This window comes from Caloenas nicobarica, chromosome Z, assembly GCF_036013445.1.
Source record: "Caloenas nicobarica isolate bCalNic1 chromosome Z, bCalNic1.hap1, whole genome shotgun sequence".
Lineage (NCBI taxonomy): Eukaryota > Metazoa > Chordata > Aves > Columbiformes > Columbidae > Caloenas > Caloenas nicobarica.
Window position 1 is genome coordinate 103,159,603 of NC_088284.1, and position 19,424 is coordinate 103,179,026.

The window sequence follows — 19,424 nt, forward strand, 5'->3', positions numbered from 1 at the left end:
AACCATGAAGTGATATATGTCATACACACCTGGCAGTTCACGAACGAATTAAATAAGTCACCTTACAACCAATATTAAATTTATACTCATATAGCTCAGACCTAAGTGTAATTTACTATAATAATATACTTCAAAGTAGAATAATTTTCCTTGGACTTTGTTTACACATTGTTGGCCATGCTGAAATCCATAGCAAAATAATATTCTTTCTTTTAAATACAAAATAAAGTTTGTTCTCTCAACAAGAACACACATACCTGTCGATAGAATTTTTCGTACACAGGATTTGCACTCGATAGCTGTAAAGGAGAGAGAGAGAGATAAAATTAACCCTAAAGATCTATATCTCAATTCGCCTCTCCCTGGGTAAAGATATAAAATACTTTTTACTGGTCTTCAAAGAAGCAGTAAGCATGTATAGAATTCTATTCATTCTGTAAAATGATGGGGCCTATAACAGCTCTTCATGCTGTAGCTTTTAGAAGATTAACTTCTCGTTTTGAAGTCAGGGATACTAACCACTATCACATTACTGTCAGACAGGTCACCAGCATGAAACAAGAATTCTTAAGCAAGATCACCTACAGGCAGAAGAAGAAACCTGAAACAATATAGGCTAGGAGCGCTCTCTAATGACTACAAAGCAATATAATTTTATTTCGTTATCTACTGCATCATTCTTTAGAATTTAGTGTCATATGCAACTAGTCTGTAAAATTTTCAGATATCAGATTAACTCCTGGATTCACGGCTAAATCCATAGCAATGGTACCAAATTAATAACGACTACTACTTTAACTAAGATTTTTGAAACCTGACTCCTTGCCAGATAACTTCTGCCTTAACTCCACTGCTGTCTACCAGACATTCACTGCTCATCTAAACTTAGGTGGACGAAGATAAAACAGCTTCTCGGGAAAGGTCCTTTCTTTATGAATTTCTTTTTAAACCATTCTTAGAAACTCCAAAAAAATCCCAAGGCCCGGAACCATGTAAAACCTAATATCTTGACCTACACCAAATATCCTTGCCCAAGAGATTCCCAGGAAATGTCCTGCTAGGGTTACCTCTCTTCCCCAACGTAAAAACAGGCTCAAAATTAGATCTGATTTTCATGAAGTGCTTGTTTCCTAAACCAAAGACTGGGTGCATGACTGGGTGCAATTATGCAGAGGACAACCCTAGAATTATGGCAATACGTTGCCCTCACAAACCCAGCCAGAACAACTAAGCACAATACAAGTCAATTACGCAGTACATACTAAAACCAACCCCAAACCACACAACTTTGAAAATCATCCAAAAACAGAATTCTCCCCTTAAGAGGAATATTGTCTTAAACCCCAGGATTTACAGACCTTTGTACAAACAAAATCCAACAAGGTAGCTTCTTAGGCTTTAAAATTCAGAAGTTTGCATTGAAATATAGAAACCAACAGTATTTCAGATGCTGGCAATCCTATAGTTGTAGAAAACACTTTACTACAGCACTTATAAATGGTGACAGCTTAAATAAAACCACATACATCTTCCTATAGCAACAGCTAATACAGTTGCTCTTCTGGCTAAGCACTTAGATGTTCACAGGTGCTGATTATCAAAGAATATTACGAGGGAAACTTTGGTAGAAATTAAGTGTTTAGTGTGATCCTGTTCAACCACAGAAAATGTGCAGTATCACAAGAACATCCTGAGAGATAAATTATAGAGAACAGCTAGAAATAACAGGAGAACTTTCACTCAGACCTTGACATCTGCTTATTCAGCAAGTTTAGGTTGGATATTAAGAAAAATTTCTTCCCAAAAAGGGTTGTCAGGCATTGGAACAGGCTGCCCAGGGCAGTGATGGAGTCACCATCCCTCGAGGGGTTTAAAAGACGTGTGGATGAGGTTTTTAGGGACATGGTTTAGAGGTGGACTTGGCAGCGTTGGGTTAACAGTTGGACTCAATGATCTTAAAGGTCTGTTCCAACCAAAATGATCCTATGATTTTAAGTACACTGCCTCAGAGACACTCCGTTTCTTCTAAGAGCTACACAGCATTTGCAATTCTCTAGTTGGTTTGGCGGGTTTATTTTGGAGGGGTGGGGGCTGGTGAGTTTGTTTGTTTATTGTAGGGTGGGTGGGAAATACCTCTCACACAGCCAGACATTAAAAATTAGACATGCTGGGAAACCATCATCAGTATTCACTACAACGCCTCCATTTATATAGTTTAACCTTGCTCTGACGTTGCTCTGGCACCCAAAGACTTTTACGATTTCAGCCATCAACTAAGCAGGCACTTACCCATCCTTTAAAATGGCCTGATGAAATATTTTCAAGTTTTGCCAGACCTCTGACTACGATAACGCCAATATAACCAACACCACTTTCAACCACCATACTATATTTTCTTAACTAAACCTCCTCAAATGCTGCACTTACCAACTCAGCTATGCTTTGAGTAACAACCTAGAGGGGTAGTTTTCCTAAACATTCAAGTATTTTACTAAGTACTACTACATTATAAAGTAAAAATATAGGCACAGAATCAAGTTAAAGCTATGAGCAGAAAACAAGAACAGAGCTGGCCAGCGCATACACTACAAGTATTAACTCTCATGCATCATCCCTCTTGCCCAATATCACCCTTTGTTCTGCTAAATGTTTCATTATTACAGCCAAACCGATCATTGTCACTCCTGGACAGGAAACATCATGTTGAAGTCCTGCAATGAAAACATCAAGTGCAAAACAATCTTTCCATTCAGTACTTAAGAGTACAAGCCAGTACTTTTTATTTATTTCATTAGTGCTTCCAATATTCATTTTAACATCGGTATCACTGGAGTAACTGGAATTTCCTGTGACGCCAAATAGAATAATAATAGTAAAAAAGTTTCCCGGGCTATTTTACTAGTAACAGACTTGTTTTTCCTTCAAAGTATACCTCACAACAGATACAAATATAGTCTCGGATATTCTTTTGGGATAAGAAGGAAAACATCTCTCAATATTTTTCAGTGTTTCACTGCAGAATTTACCTGGCAAAATTGTTTTTATGGGATTTGTAAAAACCAATTGCAAAGAGTAAACTCAACTTGTTTTCAATGCAAAAAGGAGGGAGGGAGAAAAGGTCAGATTCCACAGCATACAAAACCAGAAATACGTTATTACGATTCAATTTAAAAGTATATAACTTCATAAGAGTAATGTCTGTTCCAGTAATTACAACCCTCATTACAAATCTATGAACTTTAGAACGCTAACCTAGGAAATAAAAAACACCTTCAGGGACATCCACCTTTTTCATCTTCTGCTGTCAATCAAGCCTTTATATCCCCATGTTTACATCCCTCTGGCACACTCACCTTTAGCTGTAATAAGATACTTCTACCAGTCTCTCCACCCCATCCATCCTCAACCTTCCTCCACACAAAAAGGTTTAAAAACAAACAAGCAAAAAGCTGTCCATTGAGAAAAACAACTTTCCCCTCCAACCCAAATGAAATCGAAAAGGAGAAACAAGCTATTCTAGCTTGACTAAAATCCAAAATGCTTATTCTACCATGATGCAAAGCTCTAGGGTTCATTTAAGAGTTTCCAGGCCAAATGACAAAAATGTGGTCATAAATGTTCTTCATACAGTCAGCCAGTCAAAAAGCAGGTAAGTTTAAGGCAAACTGGTCTTCTTATAATGCCCTTTTCCAAACAATAATCAACTTGTCTCTTTCCCCCGATTGCTTTACTGTCTTATCCAAAGTGTTTCATGGTAAAGCTTTCTACGACTTTCCAGTATATCATCAAGCATGTCTCCTACAGCAATAACGAAATATTTACTATCAATTTGTATTCAAATATTACTAAGTACTTCAAAATTCAGCACTTTCATTCCCATTGAGCAGCTGAAGCATGCACAAAAACTCTGCCTTCTTCTCTCTGCATAGATGTCTGTCACTGCATAATTAAGAATGGTTCCATTTCATTTTCAAATTGCTACAGGAAACCTCCTCCACCACCTTCTAATCAGTACTGAACAAAGCGTGTATAACATGAAAGAGTAGCTCCACTGCCTTTTTGGATGCAGCTACTAATATGGTTGATGCAATATCAATAATAATAATTTTTTTTTTTGAAGTTCTATCTGCTTTAGGAGCAGTCAGCCTCCTTTAGACACGAGTTTAAACACATACACACATACTCAGATTTCCTCATCGCTCATGGAGGACAGAAAGAGGAACAACAGATCTCTTGCTCTGGTAAAAAGAACAAACTAAGATCTTAATTTTGTTAACCCCCAAAAAACCCAAACAAAACACCACAAACACAGCCACACAGCCACCTGAGGCTTCTGAGACTGATTAGGATACAAATTGATATTACACGACTTTGTCTTGTTTACCAACAAATGCATTTACCGTATTTTTCACAAAAAGCATTTCATGACATCAGGAAGACAAACACAAGAAGTTATCTTCCTATTCTCCCTGAATATTTCTTTACAGTCCTTCCCTGAACTGCAAGCTTCCTCCTCAATCACACACAGGCAGTTTTTCAGAATAAACCATAAACCGCAAGTTCTATTTTCAAGAGCGACAATAAGTTTTTGAATGTTCATATTATGCCAGCTTTCAACAAACACCTTCCCCACTCTTAACAGGCATTTTCTGCATCTTCAGTTTTCTGTTCCTTTGTCCCTAGATTTCCTAAATTAAACATGCCAGATAAGCAGCCATCCTTGGAAGAACAACAATTCAAATTAAGCCATAGCCAACATGAGAAGTTGTGTTTTCCAGCAACAGATGACAGTTTTCCAGATAGTAACAGCTCCTTCTCACTGATGTTGCTGGCTTGTTTACAAACCAAAGGCAATCACAACAAAATATTCACTTGCTAGAAGTTCCCTTAGAAGTTCCCTATTCAATTCACAGTTATGCTCAGACCGTAACACTTAGTGATCAAATGCAAGTGGCAACAAGATGTCGCAAAATGGGTTCAAAATGAGGAGATAAAAGATACTTCTGATTATTACTAAACTGGGGAGAGGAGGTAGAGATAATCACCTTCATTTTGCAACATTCCTTCAAGCATATTTGGTGTAGTAAATTTCACTACAGTTCCAGGGTCCTGAAATATTTTTACTAAGCAGCCAAGAGAATAGAATTAGCACCAAAAAACCTTCAAATTAGTTAACTAGAGCTTTGATCTGCAAACAAAGGATGCCCAACCCGCTCAGACACTGCAGCTGCAAAGTCATCTGAAAATACCCGGGTCTCATTTGGAAATACCCAACTTCCCAGCCCTGTTAAATCACAGTCAAACCAAACGGGGAAGGGAAAAAGAAAATTTGACACAATTGTGAGCTTGACTGCAGGTTAATTTGCCTTTTATTCTCTGCACGTGGTTTACAGCAGAAAGTACCTCTCTGTGTACTTTTTATTGCTGGTGTTAGTAACTGATCTAAAAGCAGCCGGTAACTGTACCCCTGCCCCGTACCGTCATTTTCACTTCCTCATGCTCATGGAAACAGATTTAGAACACTTGGCAATTTGTTACGACTTTTCATAACGCTGACATTCCAGAAGTTAGAATCCACACTGAAGAAATTATCTTTAGGCTTGCTTGACTTTCTAAGATTATTCTTATGCAATGTAAGAAGACAAAACAAACAAAAAAATGAAATCTCCACACAAATCGTCAACAACAACAGAAATAGCTTCCTCAGTTTAACCACTGATGACAGCTGTAGTCACAATGGTTTTAAGGATACTAGCAATTTTTCTGCTTCTGTCAACATTATCAACATTTGTATTTAGTCCCCCTTTCCACGTGACCAAAAAAGTAAATAAATTCTACAATGAAAGGATTACACAGCCTGTAAGCAACAATGTCTTGCTGTAGAACACACCAGAGCAGACACTCCTGCCCTCTCCCCAAATAAAGGGCCAGAACAGCCCGTGCCTTTAGACCAAGAGATTTAAAGGCCGCTGGTCTATGAAAATTGTATTCCTCTACAGTGAAAAGTTCTTTTGCTTTTAGACTGTTAAAAGAGACACAGAAAGGCTAACCTACCATTTTGTAATATTAAAGCAAGCTTTCACAGAATATACTATACTATACTTCATAACTATATATCTTTAAAGACACATTTATTTTCTGCACATACTTGAAGTTCATCTTTCCACTGCACTATCCTCCTTCCTCTCCTCGAAATAGCTGATGATTTTCTCAAAAGTCAACTACATAAGTAGCTGCAAATTCAGTAGTCTTGCTGCCAGCTTTGTAAACTTACTTACATGTGCTTAAGTGATTCACACTTATTTACCAGCTTTACTTTCTGTAAATGTGACAATTTATTATTGGACTGAAGCAGGCCAAGCCAGGAACGTGTGCACCAACAGGCTTGTGTCAGGTAGAAACGCAAATTTCTCACATCACTGCTAAATGAAACAAAAAAGTACCAAAAGGTGCAGTTCATTTGCTATCAAATCTCTAGGGAATAAAAGGCAATCTTAAGAGGATGAAGCGGTTCTACTACCCTCAGGAAAAAAATGCAAGCAACAAAGATTTCAGTGAAGTGAGATCACCAAATGGTATAGAATCATAGACTCATTTTGGCTGGAAGAGACCCTCAGGATCTTAGAGTTCAACCATAACCTAACTCTAGCACTAAACCATGTCCCTAAGAACCTCATCGAAATGTCTTTTAAACCCCTCCAGGGATGGTGACTCCACCGCTGCCCTGGGCAGCCTGTTCCAATGCCGGACAACCCTTTCCGTGAAGATTGGGGCCAAGATTCTCCAAGTTTTAAGACCATCACCTGCAAAGCTCTTCATTATTAGCATGCAAAAACACTGGGGCCCACAAAAAAAAAAAAAGTAAAATGACTTCCAACCAATATCTTCAGAGTTAGGTTTCTGTTAAAGGAGGGATTAATCTCTCCCTCCCGAGCCCACCTTCTCGCACAGTGCCCCCCAGCCCGCCCCCGCGGTCAGTCCCAGGCAGCGGGTACCGGAGCCGGAGCGATCGCGTTTCCAACCCCCAGCGAACCCTCCGCTCCGCTCCCAGTTCACCACCTGCCTTCGAAATCCACGGGGCTGGTTCGCCGGTTGTTCAAACCGGGCGCTCTGTGTGTTTTATAAAAGACAAAAGACCAACTGCGGCCACAGGCGCCGCGGCTCTGCGGGCCGCTCCCCGCGCCGGGTCCCCCCGGCCCGGCCCCGGGCAGAGGCACCTGCGGCCGGGAGGGATCTGGTTTCGCGGCCGCCCCCGCGCCCCCTCACGCACCCCGCGGCCCCCGCCGACCTCTGGCAGCGGCCGTTAGCGCGGCGGGCAGGGCTGCGGGGCGGCGGCGGCCACACAAAGGCGCGCAGCCCTGCGGGAGCCCCGCGCCGCTCCCCGGCGGCGTCCAGGCGGCCCCGCCGCCCGCCTCGGGAGCGGGTCAGCCCCGGGCCCCGCTGCTGGCCCGAACCCCCCCGCCCCCCGGGAGGCGCCCAGGCCTCGGAGCGTCGTCGGCTGAGGGAGGCGAGCGGCGGGCAGGGCCGGGGAGCCCCCTCGCCGTGCGGAGGCCGGCGGGAGGTACCTGTGTCAGGGAGAGGTGCGCGGCCATGCTGCTTCCATCATGCCCCGGCCGGGCCGCAGGAAGGACGCGCCGCGGGCCCGGCACTCACGGCTCAACTTCGGCAACTTCCCCAGCCGGCTCCGGACAAAACCCGGCACCGGATCCGCGGCGGCCGGAGCCTCCCCCGCCACCGCACGGCAGCGGGAGCCGCAGGCAAAACCAGGCGCCGGAGCCCACTAGAGACAGCTGCAACAAAAACGCGGAGCCGGAGATTTTGGCCTGACATCGCGGCCAACGTCGCTGCTCCCAGTTGCAAGCCTTTTCCTTACCTTCTCTGTTGGCCCTGCTTCTGCTGTAGATGCTTCAAGCATTTTGAATGCTTGCAGTCTCCTAGTCTAGTCATGACACAGGTAGGGGAAGTCCCAGAACAGGAGGTGCATCAGGTCTGGGTTCAGTTGCAACACAATTGGGTGAGGCCAGCAGGATATGCTGACCTGCCTTGGCCTCCTGCCTCTTTCCCCCAGACCTCACTGCTCACAGAAATTATATGCCCACCCAGACAACTGCTGGTTTTATACGTCCATCTCCCCCTCAGCCTGTTTGTGGACCAGCAGGGGAAGCAGTAGGTCCTACGCGGGGGGAAAGCAGAAACTGGACAAGCGACCTTTCGGACAGGAGGAACCATGAGACGACAAACACAGGCGGAGAAAGAAAGAGGAGCAAGCTGGAATGGGAAGCCAACTGCAGCACATTCTCCTAAGGCACGAGAAACAGTTGTGTACAGACTGGCTGAAAGTGACATTCATGTCACCACTTATTTTCCTGCTCTTTCTCGGGTTTAGGGCTCCAGCTTCACCCAGGCAAATCTCCCTCTGCTGCAACAGAGCCAGGGAACAGGAAAGCACAAACTCCTCCTGTACCTGCGCACTCCCACCCACTGGATATTGCAACTACTATTTTGAGCTCTTTGCACAACCACATCACACACAAGTCACTGAGGGTGGCAAGAAAACATTCTTATTTTTTTACTTTACCCCAACGTGGCTCAGGCACAAATTTAAACTTGAGATACACATTTGTACCAACAAAAGGAAATTACCTGGAGTCATGCTTGATTATTAGAAAGGTTTCAAAATGTGCCTTCCTTTCTTTCTCTTAATTCTCCACCACTTTGCATTTTTTTCTCCTTCAGATCAGTTTTGTGCTTGTGCTCACGCCTCACCTCTGCATCCTCCTGTCCCTCAGCTGGCAGTCACTCTGAGCTGCTACTTCTCATCATCTGCTCCGGCAGAGGGATTGGACTAGATGATCTTTCGAGGTCCCTTCCAATCCCTAATATTCTGTGATTCTGTGATCTGTCAGGAAGCAGGTGGGATCCCTCCTGCCCACCCATTCTCTCATAGAGGTTTTATAGAAGCTCTGCTTCACTGACCCATTTCTCAGTCATTGTTTCAGCAAGAAAAAGAAGATATGGCGGAGAAGAATATAAAAGCCAAACAGAATAGATATAAAAATATTCACACTGTTCACAGACTCCACCTCATGCTCATTTCTTCCTAAGTAAAATCCCTAGAAAAAACACAGGCTATTTTACTTCTAGGTTGATTTTTTTCTTCTTTGATTAAAATAGGAATAATATCCCACAATAATACCTGGGAATTAAACCAGAAGATTGTAAAACTACAGCTGGTTCTCTTGAGGACACCAGTATTGAAGCCCATCCGTGTCTGGGAGGAGCCCCTCCAGTAGAGACTTGGAGGGCCTGGGTTCTTCTTTGCTGCCACGATCCTGCGTGGATGCCCCTTCCTCCGTTAATTGTTTTTCCCTTCTCCCAGTGTCCTCTCTCTGGGCGAGGAGAACAGCTAGAGCTTGGCAGGCTGGTGGCCCCTCAGGAGAGAGGTTACGCCCAGGCTGATGTGTTCTCATTGCAAATAGAAGGAAAACGCAAAACAGGGTAATGGGACCTGGCTCTGGAGTTAGAGGCTTGATGCTGAGAGCTGCTACAAGCAGGATTTTGTGGGCAGGCTGACTCGGCAGATGTGTTCTTGCTGCTGTTCCCTCTCTCTCTGCTGGGTATTGCATCGAGTGTTTCCCATCTGGTCCAGGACTAGACCCACAGCTGCAGTGAGGCTACTGAAATAAGGGTGTGAAGGAACACCAGGAACTCGTAAAGGTCCTTGTCTCTCCCAAGAGTCCTTCATGCAGGGCAGCCTCACCCAGAGCATGATTAACTGTCCCATGTCCCCTCTGAGTAGAACGTGCTGTCCAGGAGGTACATCTGCTCTGGCCCAATGACTGCTCCTGCGGGCCCGACCTTCCTGGGGCCTCTGGGCTAGAAAAGAAACACAAAAAACCCCACCATTTTGGTCCCTTAAACTGTGAAGTGCACAGGAGACTGCTGCTGCGGAGAGCATTTTCACGCTACTGTTGAGCTCTCCTGGGTAGCAGGAGCAGACTACGAGTTGTACTTACTGTTTAGGAACTAGCGGGCAGTGCCAGGTATGTGGTTACGTACCTTCATGCCCTGGCCACGCATACGGTGCGCTTGGCTCCTCAGAGAGATGGACAGGCTTTCAAAACACGTGGTCATCATACATGACCACTCTGCCCAGAGTCAGAGTGCAAGAATCACTCACGGTAATCACTGTGGCCTCTGTAAATTAAAATCATAATGAGTTCCATCCATCAACACTGGATTGGTGCGGTCATGTAGATCTTTGCTATTGTTCAGCGTTCTGTGCCTCCTATAGACAAACATTGTCCTGGATGCCTCCAACCATCTGAGATAAAACAACTATCTTGCAGCCCCTGACATCTAAGTAATAATTACAACAGCAATAATTACAACCTGTGGTACGGCAGATCTGCATGAACCTGGAATGACAGCTCCCAAAAGGAAACAGCTGTCTGCTTCTAAGTTGGAATTGAAATGTCATGACCTGACATAGGGTCATAAAACTGGACTTCACACTTATTTTCTGTCAAGAGAAAAATTAAGGCTACTAAATCTACCCAAAACCGTTACCAGGTTTGCAACACAGTAGCCTCCAACTGCTTTCTTGGGTTTGCCACAAGCAGCTCACTGGGACTTGGCTGAGGTGGAAGAGCTCCTGAAATCTGGAAATGGAGTAGTAAATGTACCTCTCCCTTTATTCGCTTCTCAGTGGACACTGTTTTTCTGTCTCTCCCTTTGCTGACCCCTTGGGCTCTTTGCAGTATCTCCTGCACTGACAATTGTGTAGCTGTTGAAGGGGTGGCAGGATTATGTGCTGGGTTTTGGGGAAAGCTTAAAAACATAAGAAAGTCAAAAGGTCAATGAACCAGGTAAAAACTTTAATTAGCAGTTTCATTTTATACCTTCTTACGGTCAACATGAATTCTCCTGCAGGAAATGTGTTTTTCTGTAATCTGCTCTGTCATAACTGATATACGTTGATCTGTTTGTCATGAGATCCTCTAGTACAGGACACTTTTAATACCAAAAGGACACAGAGAAGAGTATTAGGCTGCTATTATTTGTAGAGTATAATAGGATATTCTATGATTCTAAGTACTGACATTTTGGCAAATGGGTACCATATATATGTTCTTTATTGTTTCTTCAAAAGTACAATGCACAAAGTTAAGTCTACGCTGGACAAACAAGTGACTACCAATAAATCAAAACCAGCCAAATGACTTGCGAAGAATGGGGCTTGCACCAGTGCAGCTACAAAAGCCACAGCATTACCGTTTTGGTGCCATTTTAAGAGGCTGCATAAGCGTATAAAGTGACTTGTTCTAGTATAGTTGACTTGAATTTGAAACCTGTGCTGCAGCAAGAGAGTGTAGAAAGGCCTTACACAAGTCAGAGTCAGCCACTGAGGACCTCTGTGTTTTATATATCTTAGGACCACCAAATATCTGTGTTAATCATAACACAGATCATATCCCCTGGTCTCCCTGGAAATAACATCTTAAGTGTCCATCACTTCCTTTATTATAGCTTTGTTTACATCATGGATCAGCACACAGGAAGCCCATTATTATTTTTTTTTTTTCCAAAACAACACACAGGCATTTAGTATGACTTGTTCTGCTCGTTCTAGGAAAAGTATTATTACAACCCATGAACACACAGGAGGGTGACTAGAGGAATGACTCACTCCTGCCTCCTGCATACCTGAACATGAAATGATGTACTCAGCTTTCTGGAATTGCAGTGCAAAGCAGATTAGTAGCTCCAGTACCACAGATACAGAATTAAAGACCTAAATGTCAGAAGGGTTAAAAAATTCTGAGTTTTACAGAACAAAATTAACCATATGCACGAGTACACAAAATCCTAGCCAAAAAAAAAAAAAAAAAATTACTATTCTGTGATCAAAGAATGAAACGCAAGGGAACAGTCTCACAGGTAAACAGAGACTGTCTTCTGTTGCAGAGGTTTCAGAAAGCCAAGCAACAGCCGTGCTCCTGATACACCACCACATTTTCCTGCACTTAGATTATTGAGAAATCTGTCCTGAGAAATGAGGAGGATCATCATACAAAACTGTGATGACCTTTTGGACAGAAGGTACCTTTTATCAGAAATCTCAGGGTACTTTCCAGGACTAGTGACACAAGTTGTTTTAGGAAATCACAACTGCAGGCGTGCGTTTACCTAGAAATACACCCCAGGATACGCTTTATATGCTCTTTACATTTTACACAGCTGCAAGTTTTCTAGATGTAGGGTTACGGATAGGCTGGTATGTTTTAAGGCCACAAGAGACCATCGCAATAATCTAGCCTGACCTTCTTCATCAGATGTTCCATAGAGATCTATTCGTTTTTTGCATAAAACCTGTAATGTATGAGTCCTACAGTGTATCTTCTAGGAGGATGTCTAGTTCCTAGTGTATGTACACTGATCGTTATGAAATAGGATAGGAATAGGAATAATAGGAATAATCTGCTAATTCCTCTTGTGCTGCTCTCTTGGTGGTTTGTCGACTTTCAAAGATAGAGCTGCTGTGAAAATGTTTTAAAGTGGGTTGTGGGATGATCAAATTTATACAAAACTGTAGCAGTATTAAAGAAGTACAAACTAGGATATTAAGGTATCTTTGCATATTCCTTCATCTGAACAGTATTTTCTGTTCAGATGAAGAAATTTGTATTTTCTGTACAGAAGTTTAGAAACACTTGAATATATCTGAATTTAATTTCTTCATCTGTCAGTCTTATGTAACATAGAAACAGAGTACAGCATGGAATAATAGTACCTCTTTGTTTTTGTAAAATGATGTCATTTATATTGCAAATATTCAGAATCCCAAAGGGCAAACCTATTTTTGAACTGTGATAATTTGAAAAAACAATCTTGAATTTTTATTAAGAGATTGGAATGCTACAGTTGTTAATAACCTGAACAAGGCTTCAGCAAATCTCTTCAAAACAATTAAGTTCAATGCAAGAGCTGGCAAATTTAAAATCAGGCACTACAGGCCCATCTATACCATTTAAAAACATACACAATTTATCTTTTCATTAAGACTGTAAGGATATTTTCTCCAAGTAATTTGTATGAGCTGATTTCACAGGGCTATACCTCACGCCCCAAAAGAACTGGAGAAAACTTAGATATACACAAGAAGTCAGTTTGACCTCTTTATAACTTAGAAGGATCACACACGGCAGAGTAACATTTTTCACGTAGGATCTAATTTTTAATTCAAGATCATACTTAAAACCCAGAAGAATCTTCAATAGGCACTAATTTGACATGATGTCCAGCTAATATAGCAGTTGGAGATTTAGCTGTTCCTCGTACCGCTTAATATGTGCTCTGACAGAAGTAGAACAAGTGATACCACTGCCGAAACAGCAAGTCTTCATTATAAATTAAACACATCAATATTGTAATGTGTATTCTATATTCGACCAAACCGAGGGTTGAAAACTAATATGTTTACAAAGTAGTAGGCAGAAAGGCTTCTACCAACAGCTTCTTCTGTTCCCTTTCTCCTTAGGCATGTTGTCCATACTATAAATCCAGGGAATGCATAGCTCACCTTTCTCAAACACAAGTCTATTGTGTTATAAGTAAATAGAAAATATTTTTTTAAAAAATCTACACACAATTCCCAGCATTCCCCTAACCTAGAACTAATTCACTCTGTACTTCACAAAGATTATTAATTCATTTCAGAATTTTAAGATACATGAAGTAATTAGGTTAAAAAGCATGTTATTGACCATTTGAAAATGATTTGTCTTTTAGACGAACTCATGACTCTTTATGGCACAATGCCATTTTTATGCCATTACTGTACATCTTCATACTAGCAAGTGTTTTTTCTTGAGACCTTCCTTTTCTGTCCTCCTAATTCTTTTTATCTTCTTATACATTCTTACCTTCTTGATTTTCTTTCATTTTCATCTAGTCTTAATTTCAATCATAATGATTTCAAAATGGCTTGGAAATTATGAAAATAAAATAACACTGATGCAATAATGTCAGTCATAAGACAAAAACCCCTAACTTTCCCAAATCGCACTAACCTTCTACCTGCAACCCAGTCTTCAAGCTGAGCAACGATTCAGGCACTAACACTTAAAAGACGTTTAAATTCACCCTTATTCAGGACAACACAACATTAGTGTTTAATTATACACTAGTAGTTAAAAACTTACCTAAATTTAAATCATATTCTGCTTGGTTTCAGCAATGACCTCATGTCTGTGAACTACAGTGACAAGACCATTGGTGACAGACTGGAGATCTCTGCTGGGTTATGGTACCGTGATGCCAAGGGGACAGTGAGATGAGTTAAAAGCCTTGAAGCGGAAAATCAATCGATTTTGAAATGGTGTTAATGATTTTGCCTTCAGAGTAGACAAGGACAGAGATGATTTGACCATGTTAGTTAACCATGATTAAGCCACATTTAAAACTGTGCTGACTCAAATATGTGTTTTGATGTCTTTGTTGCTATGGAAAAGTCACAAATGATTGATAAATATAGTGAGAAGCAAGAGCAAATTATTCCTTGCCCACATCTCTATCAGCCGTGTGTGCTGTAAGGAAGATTGCAGGTTGCACTTTGTGAAAACTATCACATCCCATATTGCAGCGCTTTTTCTGCAGACAGAAGGAATTCGGTGTGAATCTGTAAGATTGTGTCTCTGCAGACACTCTGCTGTGCGCCCTCTTCTCAGAACCACAATCCTGCTCTGTGTCCATAAATGAGAAACCACCATGTGGGATTATTTCGATTTACAGCTCTGTAGCAGGGAGAAGAATTCATTCTGTTACTCGGCCAACTATTACACAACACCGGCAGGCAAAATGTTCCTTTAAGAGCAAAACATATAATCCCACTGGTATCAACATGTAAGACTGAAGAATGTTGCCTTAAAACCTCTCTTTGTTTTCTGGACTGCTGAATTATTGACATGCAATTAAATTTTTTCATTCTTCTAAATCAGTTTGGTGCTATCAATAATAGTAATGTAATGTGACTGATGAGATAGCACCTAAAACATTTTCCATTATGAAAAATGTTTTAAACACATACAATAAATATCACTGCTAAGTATTAAAGACTGAATATTATCTTATTCCTGTAAAGTATGGGTGTGGTGAATAGTTCACAATTTAACGTATGTTCTCGTTTGGTTGCACATACAATGCAATTGAAACATGAAATATCCTTAAAGATGACCAAATTATTTGCTTAATGACTGATTTGTTGGTTTTGTGTTTTGGTTTGGTTTTTGTTTGTTTGATTGTTTTTTTGGTTTAGATTAAGTTGCAGGAGTAACGCAGCAGTGACTCAGCCTTGATGGAACTGACGCAAACTGATGCAAAAGAACATTAATTGAATTTTAACACCATCAGCTGACAAGGACTTGCTTAACTCTGTATCACCTTATATTTCTTTCCTATTATCTGTGTCAAAAGATACTGCATCACTTTCACCTGTTGTGTTCAACAGGTTTAGCTACAAAAGTCTGATGACCATTCATAAAAAAAGTTTCTTCAACTGAAGTATCATTCCTCACTCAACCTGTTGTCATAATTAAGACTTTTCATGCACATGGAGTAAGATCTGCCCAAACAATATAATAGATCTTCATTTGGTCAATGCTCTGTGTACAATTTATTATAAACTATATTACTTAATTTATTATAAACTATATTACTTAATTTATTATAAACTATATTACTTAAGTCTAATCCTCATCACCAGAGGGCTCAAACTTTGCTGATAATGGGGTTTTGGCTAAAGTGAAAACCTGTAAAAATGAAATAAAATAATATAGGAAGAGAATTTATGATAAAATTACATTTATCCCTCAAGTCTCCTGGCTGGTTCTAGATTTACCATTACTTCCATCACTATATTATGTGAGCCAGATTTCCTTGTCTCATACACAACTACACAGCTGTCACCCAAGTCCACAGTTTCAGTATATTCTATGAAAAGAAGGTTGTCTATGTCAGTATTGACTGCTTGTAAAGAAACCTCTTCCACCTTCGGCCAGCACGTTATTCAACAGCCGCAACAGAGATGCACAGTGCTGATGAGAGGGAGGTAACGTGTTCCTCTGAAAATCAGACGAGGAAATGCCCAAAACTGCAAGCTGACTGAAAGAGTAAAAGGAATTGAGTCAGCATTCTGGGGAAAGGAAGGAATAGGGAGGGGTGGAACAAGCAGTATATTCTTCCCCCCAAAAAAGTATGTTCAAAGCAGATAACATATGAAAAAGATAAGTTCTACTAGTATGCCATAAAAAATATAAAATTTACCTAATGCACCATTAAAGTTTATGGACCAAATCTTCTTTCCTGGCCAAGATGTACTTGCATAACAAAGGCTCTCAGAGAGTTGGTTACAGCTTTCTGATTCACTACCCAGCTCATCTCCAGCACCGTGATGGGACTGGAGATGATTCATTAACAGAGGGAGCCAAATTGCAGTTTCTCTACCCTACAATCCCTTTAAGAAACTGTTTAAATGGGCTGTAAAACTGGTTACTGTATTAGCTCTTAGTCCATTAAGAACTTCTTAGTCTAAAAGAGAAATTTCCTAGCTGGGGACCTTGGGTGATTTTCTCTTATTTGGCACTGCCTGAGCACTGTGCAAGGGACACAGGACAGTGAGTATGGCCTCAGGTTTTCCACTTACAGCCTTCTCCAGCTGTACGAATGCTTCACTTTCTCCAAAATACACAGAGTTTACTTAGATGTACGATTGCACATCTATGTTTACAGATCGCTAAACTGCAAATCCAACTCAAATTTCTTGTGTTTGGGGGAACTGTATCCCTGGATGCAACGTGCCCTCTGAGCATGCATAATCTGAAACAGATGGCTCAACAGATGAGCTGCCAAACACAAGGCCAATTCAAATGCCATCCAAAAGTAAAAGTTAAGTGGGATAAAAGTTTTCCTTGTCCCACTTTACATAAACAGAGCCTATCTGCTTGGAAGATGCTCTTTTCTCATTTTCTGCCTTTCTACTTATTATTTTCAAATATATCATGCTCTAGAAAACAAATTCAGTTTTACCAGCTACCAAGATTTTATCATATTTTTCCTTTTTTTTTTTTTTAATAAAGCTGCAGCCTCTGGAGTTAAGAGCTTGCATGGGTTATTTGAGCTTAAATTTAAAAAAGCAAACAAGAAAGCAGCAAAATGTAGGACCTTTCTGGCCTTCAAGGTTGCCAAGAAAAGCTTAAAAATATGAACCCTGAAGGTTCAGAGACCAAAATTCCTTTTTAACTTACGTTTCGGTTGGCAGAGCTTAAGCACAAATAAATAATTTAAAATGCCTGGAATATGAAATCTACTGATTTCCTATTTAAACAATCGGACACAGGAAGAGCTACCAGAAAGTTCTCCCCAGCTTGTAATGCTTCCCAGTCTTTTCACAGGAGCCCCTGCCAACACGCTTGGTTCCTGGCTTGCCACCGTGGAGGCATTGTTCCTGCTGGCATTGCTAAGCCTTAGGCAATGCCTTCACTGTAAAGTAAACCTGATGTAAAGCTACCATATGTCTCCATTTTCCCAGATATGCCAGGTTTTTTCCATCTGAATTTTTTCCTGAGGACATACATACGTCTATGTGCATATATGTGTATCTGTCTATTAATCTGTCCATCTCCCCATCTCCATATCTAGTTGTCTGTATTTCTTAACATCAGGAATCCTGACACAGTACATTGGAAAAACCCAGAGAATGGCACATTACATACTGCAGAGTTTCTCTGTGCATGAAAAAATCGAACGTTTCCAAGAAGCAATTACACTGTTGGAGCATTCAGTGTACAGAATATGCCCATGTTGCCACTGGGAACAGAAATGACAGCCATCACTTGAGTCAGCCGAGCACTACTCAGATCAGTTACACTGCAGAGTATTACCTACGCTTCACACAGTCACTGCAGCAGCTGACACTGTACTGATTATCCTCAGAAATCTTTAAAGTACCACAATGCCACAACTAAGGATTTGTGGGTATGCAAGATTCAAGCTAAAAATCACAAATAAATTGTAAGTTGAGTTAACTCTACAGCCAAGACAAATACTCAGGATATAAGACTGGTCTACTACCTGCAAGGAAAAGAACATTGTCCTACTCGTGTTTTAGAAATTCAGGGCAATGAGGAAATTTAATGCAGTCATGCTGTAGTGATTAAACATATGAGACATCACCCCTGATATTTAACAGATTAAATTCCCATCCAAAAGTGTAGAGCCAAGTAGATATAACCTTTTACAGACAGAATGGGTTATTGTTATCAATACGTAAATGAGAGTTGGATCAGGGAAAACTGTGGGTAGGATTTCGTTTTGTCTAAAATTGTCAGATATGTAAACCAAAATCTGAAAGACTTGTAAGACAACAGTTCAGTTGCTACAGATTTGGCTGTATTTGGAAGATCTGCACCTTTTCTCTAGTTGGCATATTAGGAATAACATAATTGGAACTAGTCAGCATAAACCAGAGTGTTAATACTAACCAAAAGCTTAGATCCTCCACTTCTCTTATGCAATATGAACAGCAGAGCTTAACTTTGGGTATTTGCATGCTTTAATCTTTGAGTCAACAGGATAAATTTTGCTCTTGATTATGCACATGTAACCACATCCACACCAATGGAACACACAAGTACGAACAACTTTTGGTCTGTTCAGCTTGAACTGGAAATACTTGACTAAACTCATGCTTTTGTTTGCCAATATCTTATTTGGAATGACTTATGAATGACTGATACTGCAAACGTGACAAGTAAATTAAAACAAACTATTCATTGTGTATGCCCCAAGTAAATACATAACTGTAAGAAAGCACCATGTCCTAAACATTACCGATTTCAGCTTATCCATGGAAATTAAAGTCTCACTGCATTCTGCAGACTATTTTTATAGTTGACTTGCTTGTTAGTATATTCCTCATTAATTTATTTTCAAAAATTAATACTCTCGGGCAATCGAAAGAAATTCTGTAACTCTCCATTTTGACAATTGTCCAGAGAACTGGTGAACTCCAGTAGCATTTACAGATTTTAATATTAATGTTATCGTAGCATTTGCTTAGAAGTTACATTGCAGTTACTGTTCAAATTACATAGTTTACCAGGGCATTGGGAAGTACGAATAGAACAGACCGAACTTTTGAAACTTAGAAGCAAACAGATGCAACAAGGCCTGGATTTTCACCAAGTTCTTGGCTTACAAACAGAGCTGCCCTGTGCATGCCGCTGCCCACGAGCTGAGTAGGATTCCCTTTGTTTCAGTCCATGAAATCTGGGCATATTTCAGCAGTTCTAAGCAACTTCAGCGGAAGTCAGTGAAACTGCTGATGTTAGAGAATGGGCTAAATAAGGTTCAACTACTAAAATGTA

At 40.8% G+C, this 19,424-nt stretch overlaps 1 protein-coding gene across 4 annotated transcripts in view; it reads right to left on the bottom strand.

Moving 5' to 3' along the window:
• Nucleotides 1-19,424, bottom strand: part of EPS15 (epidermal growth factor receptor pathway substrate 15) — a 66,743-nt gene that overhangs the window by 39,731 nt on the left and 7,588 nt on the right. For 2 of the 4 annotated variants that reach the window (XM_065657053.1, XM_065657054.1), the window contains one exon: nucleotides 258-299. In XM_065657053.1, the coding sequence (XP_065513125.1) occupies nucleotides 258-299 (42 nt within the window). Of the gene's footprint in view, nucleotides 1-257; nucleotides 300-7,565; nucleotides 7,696-19,424 lie in introns of those variants that run through there. The other 2 variants (XM_065657052.1, XM_065657056.1) reach the window with 2 other exon arrangements.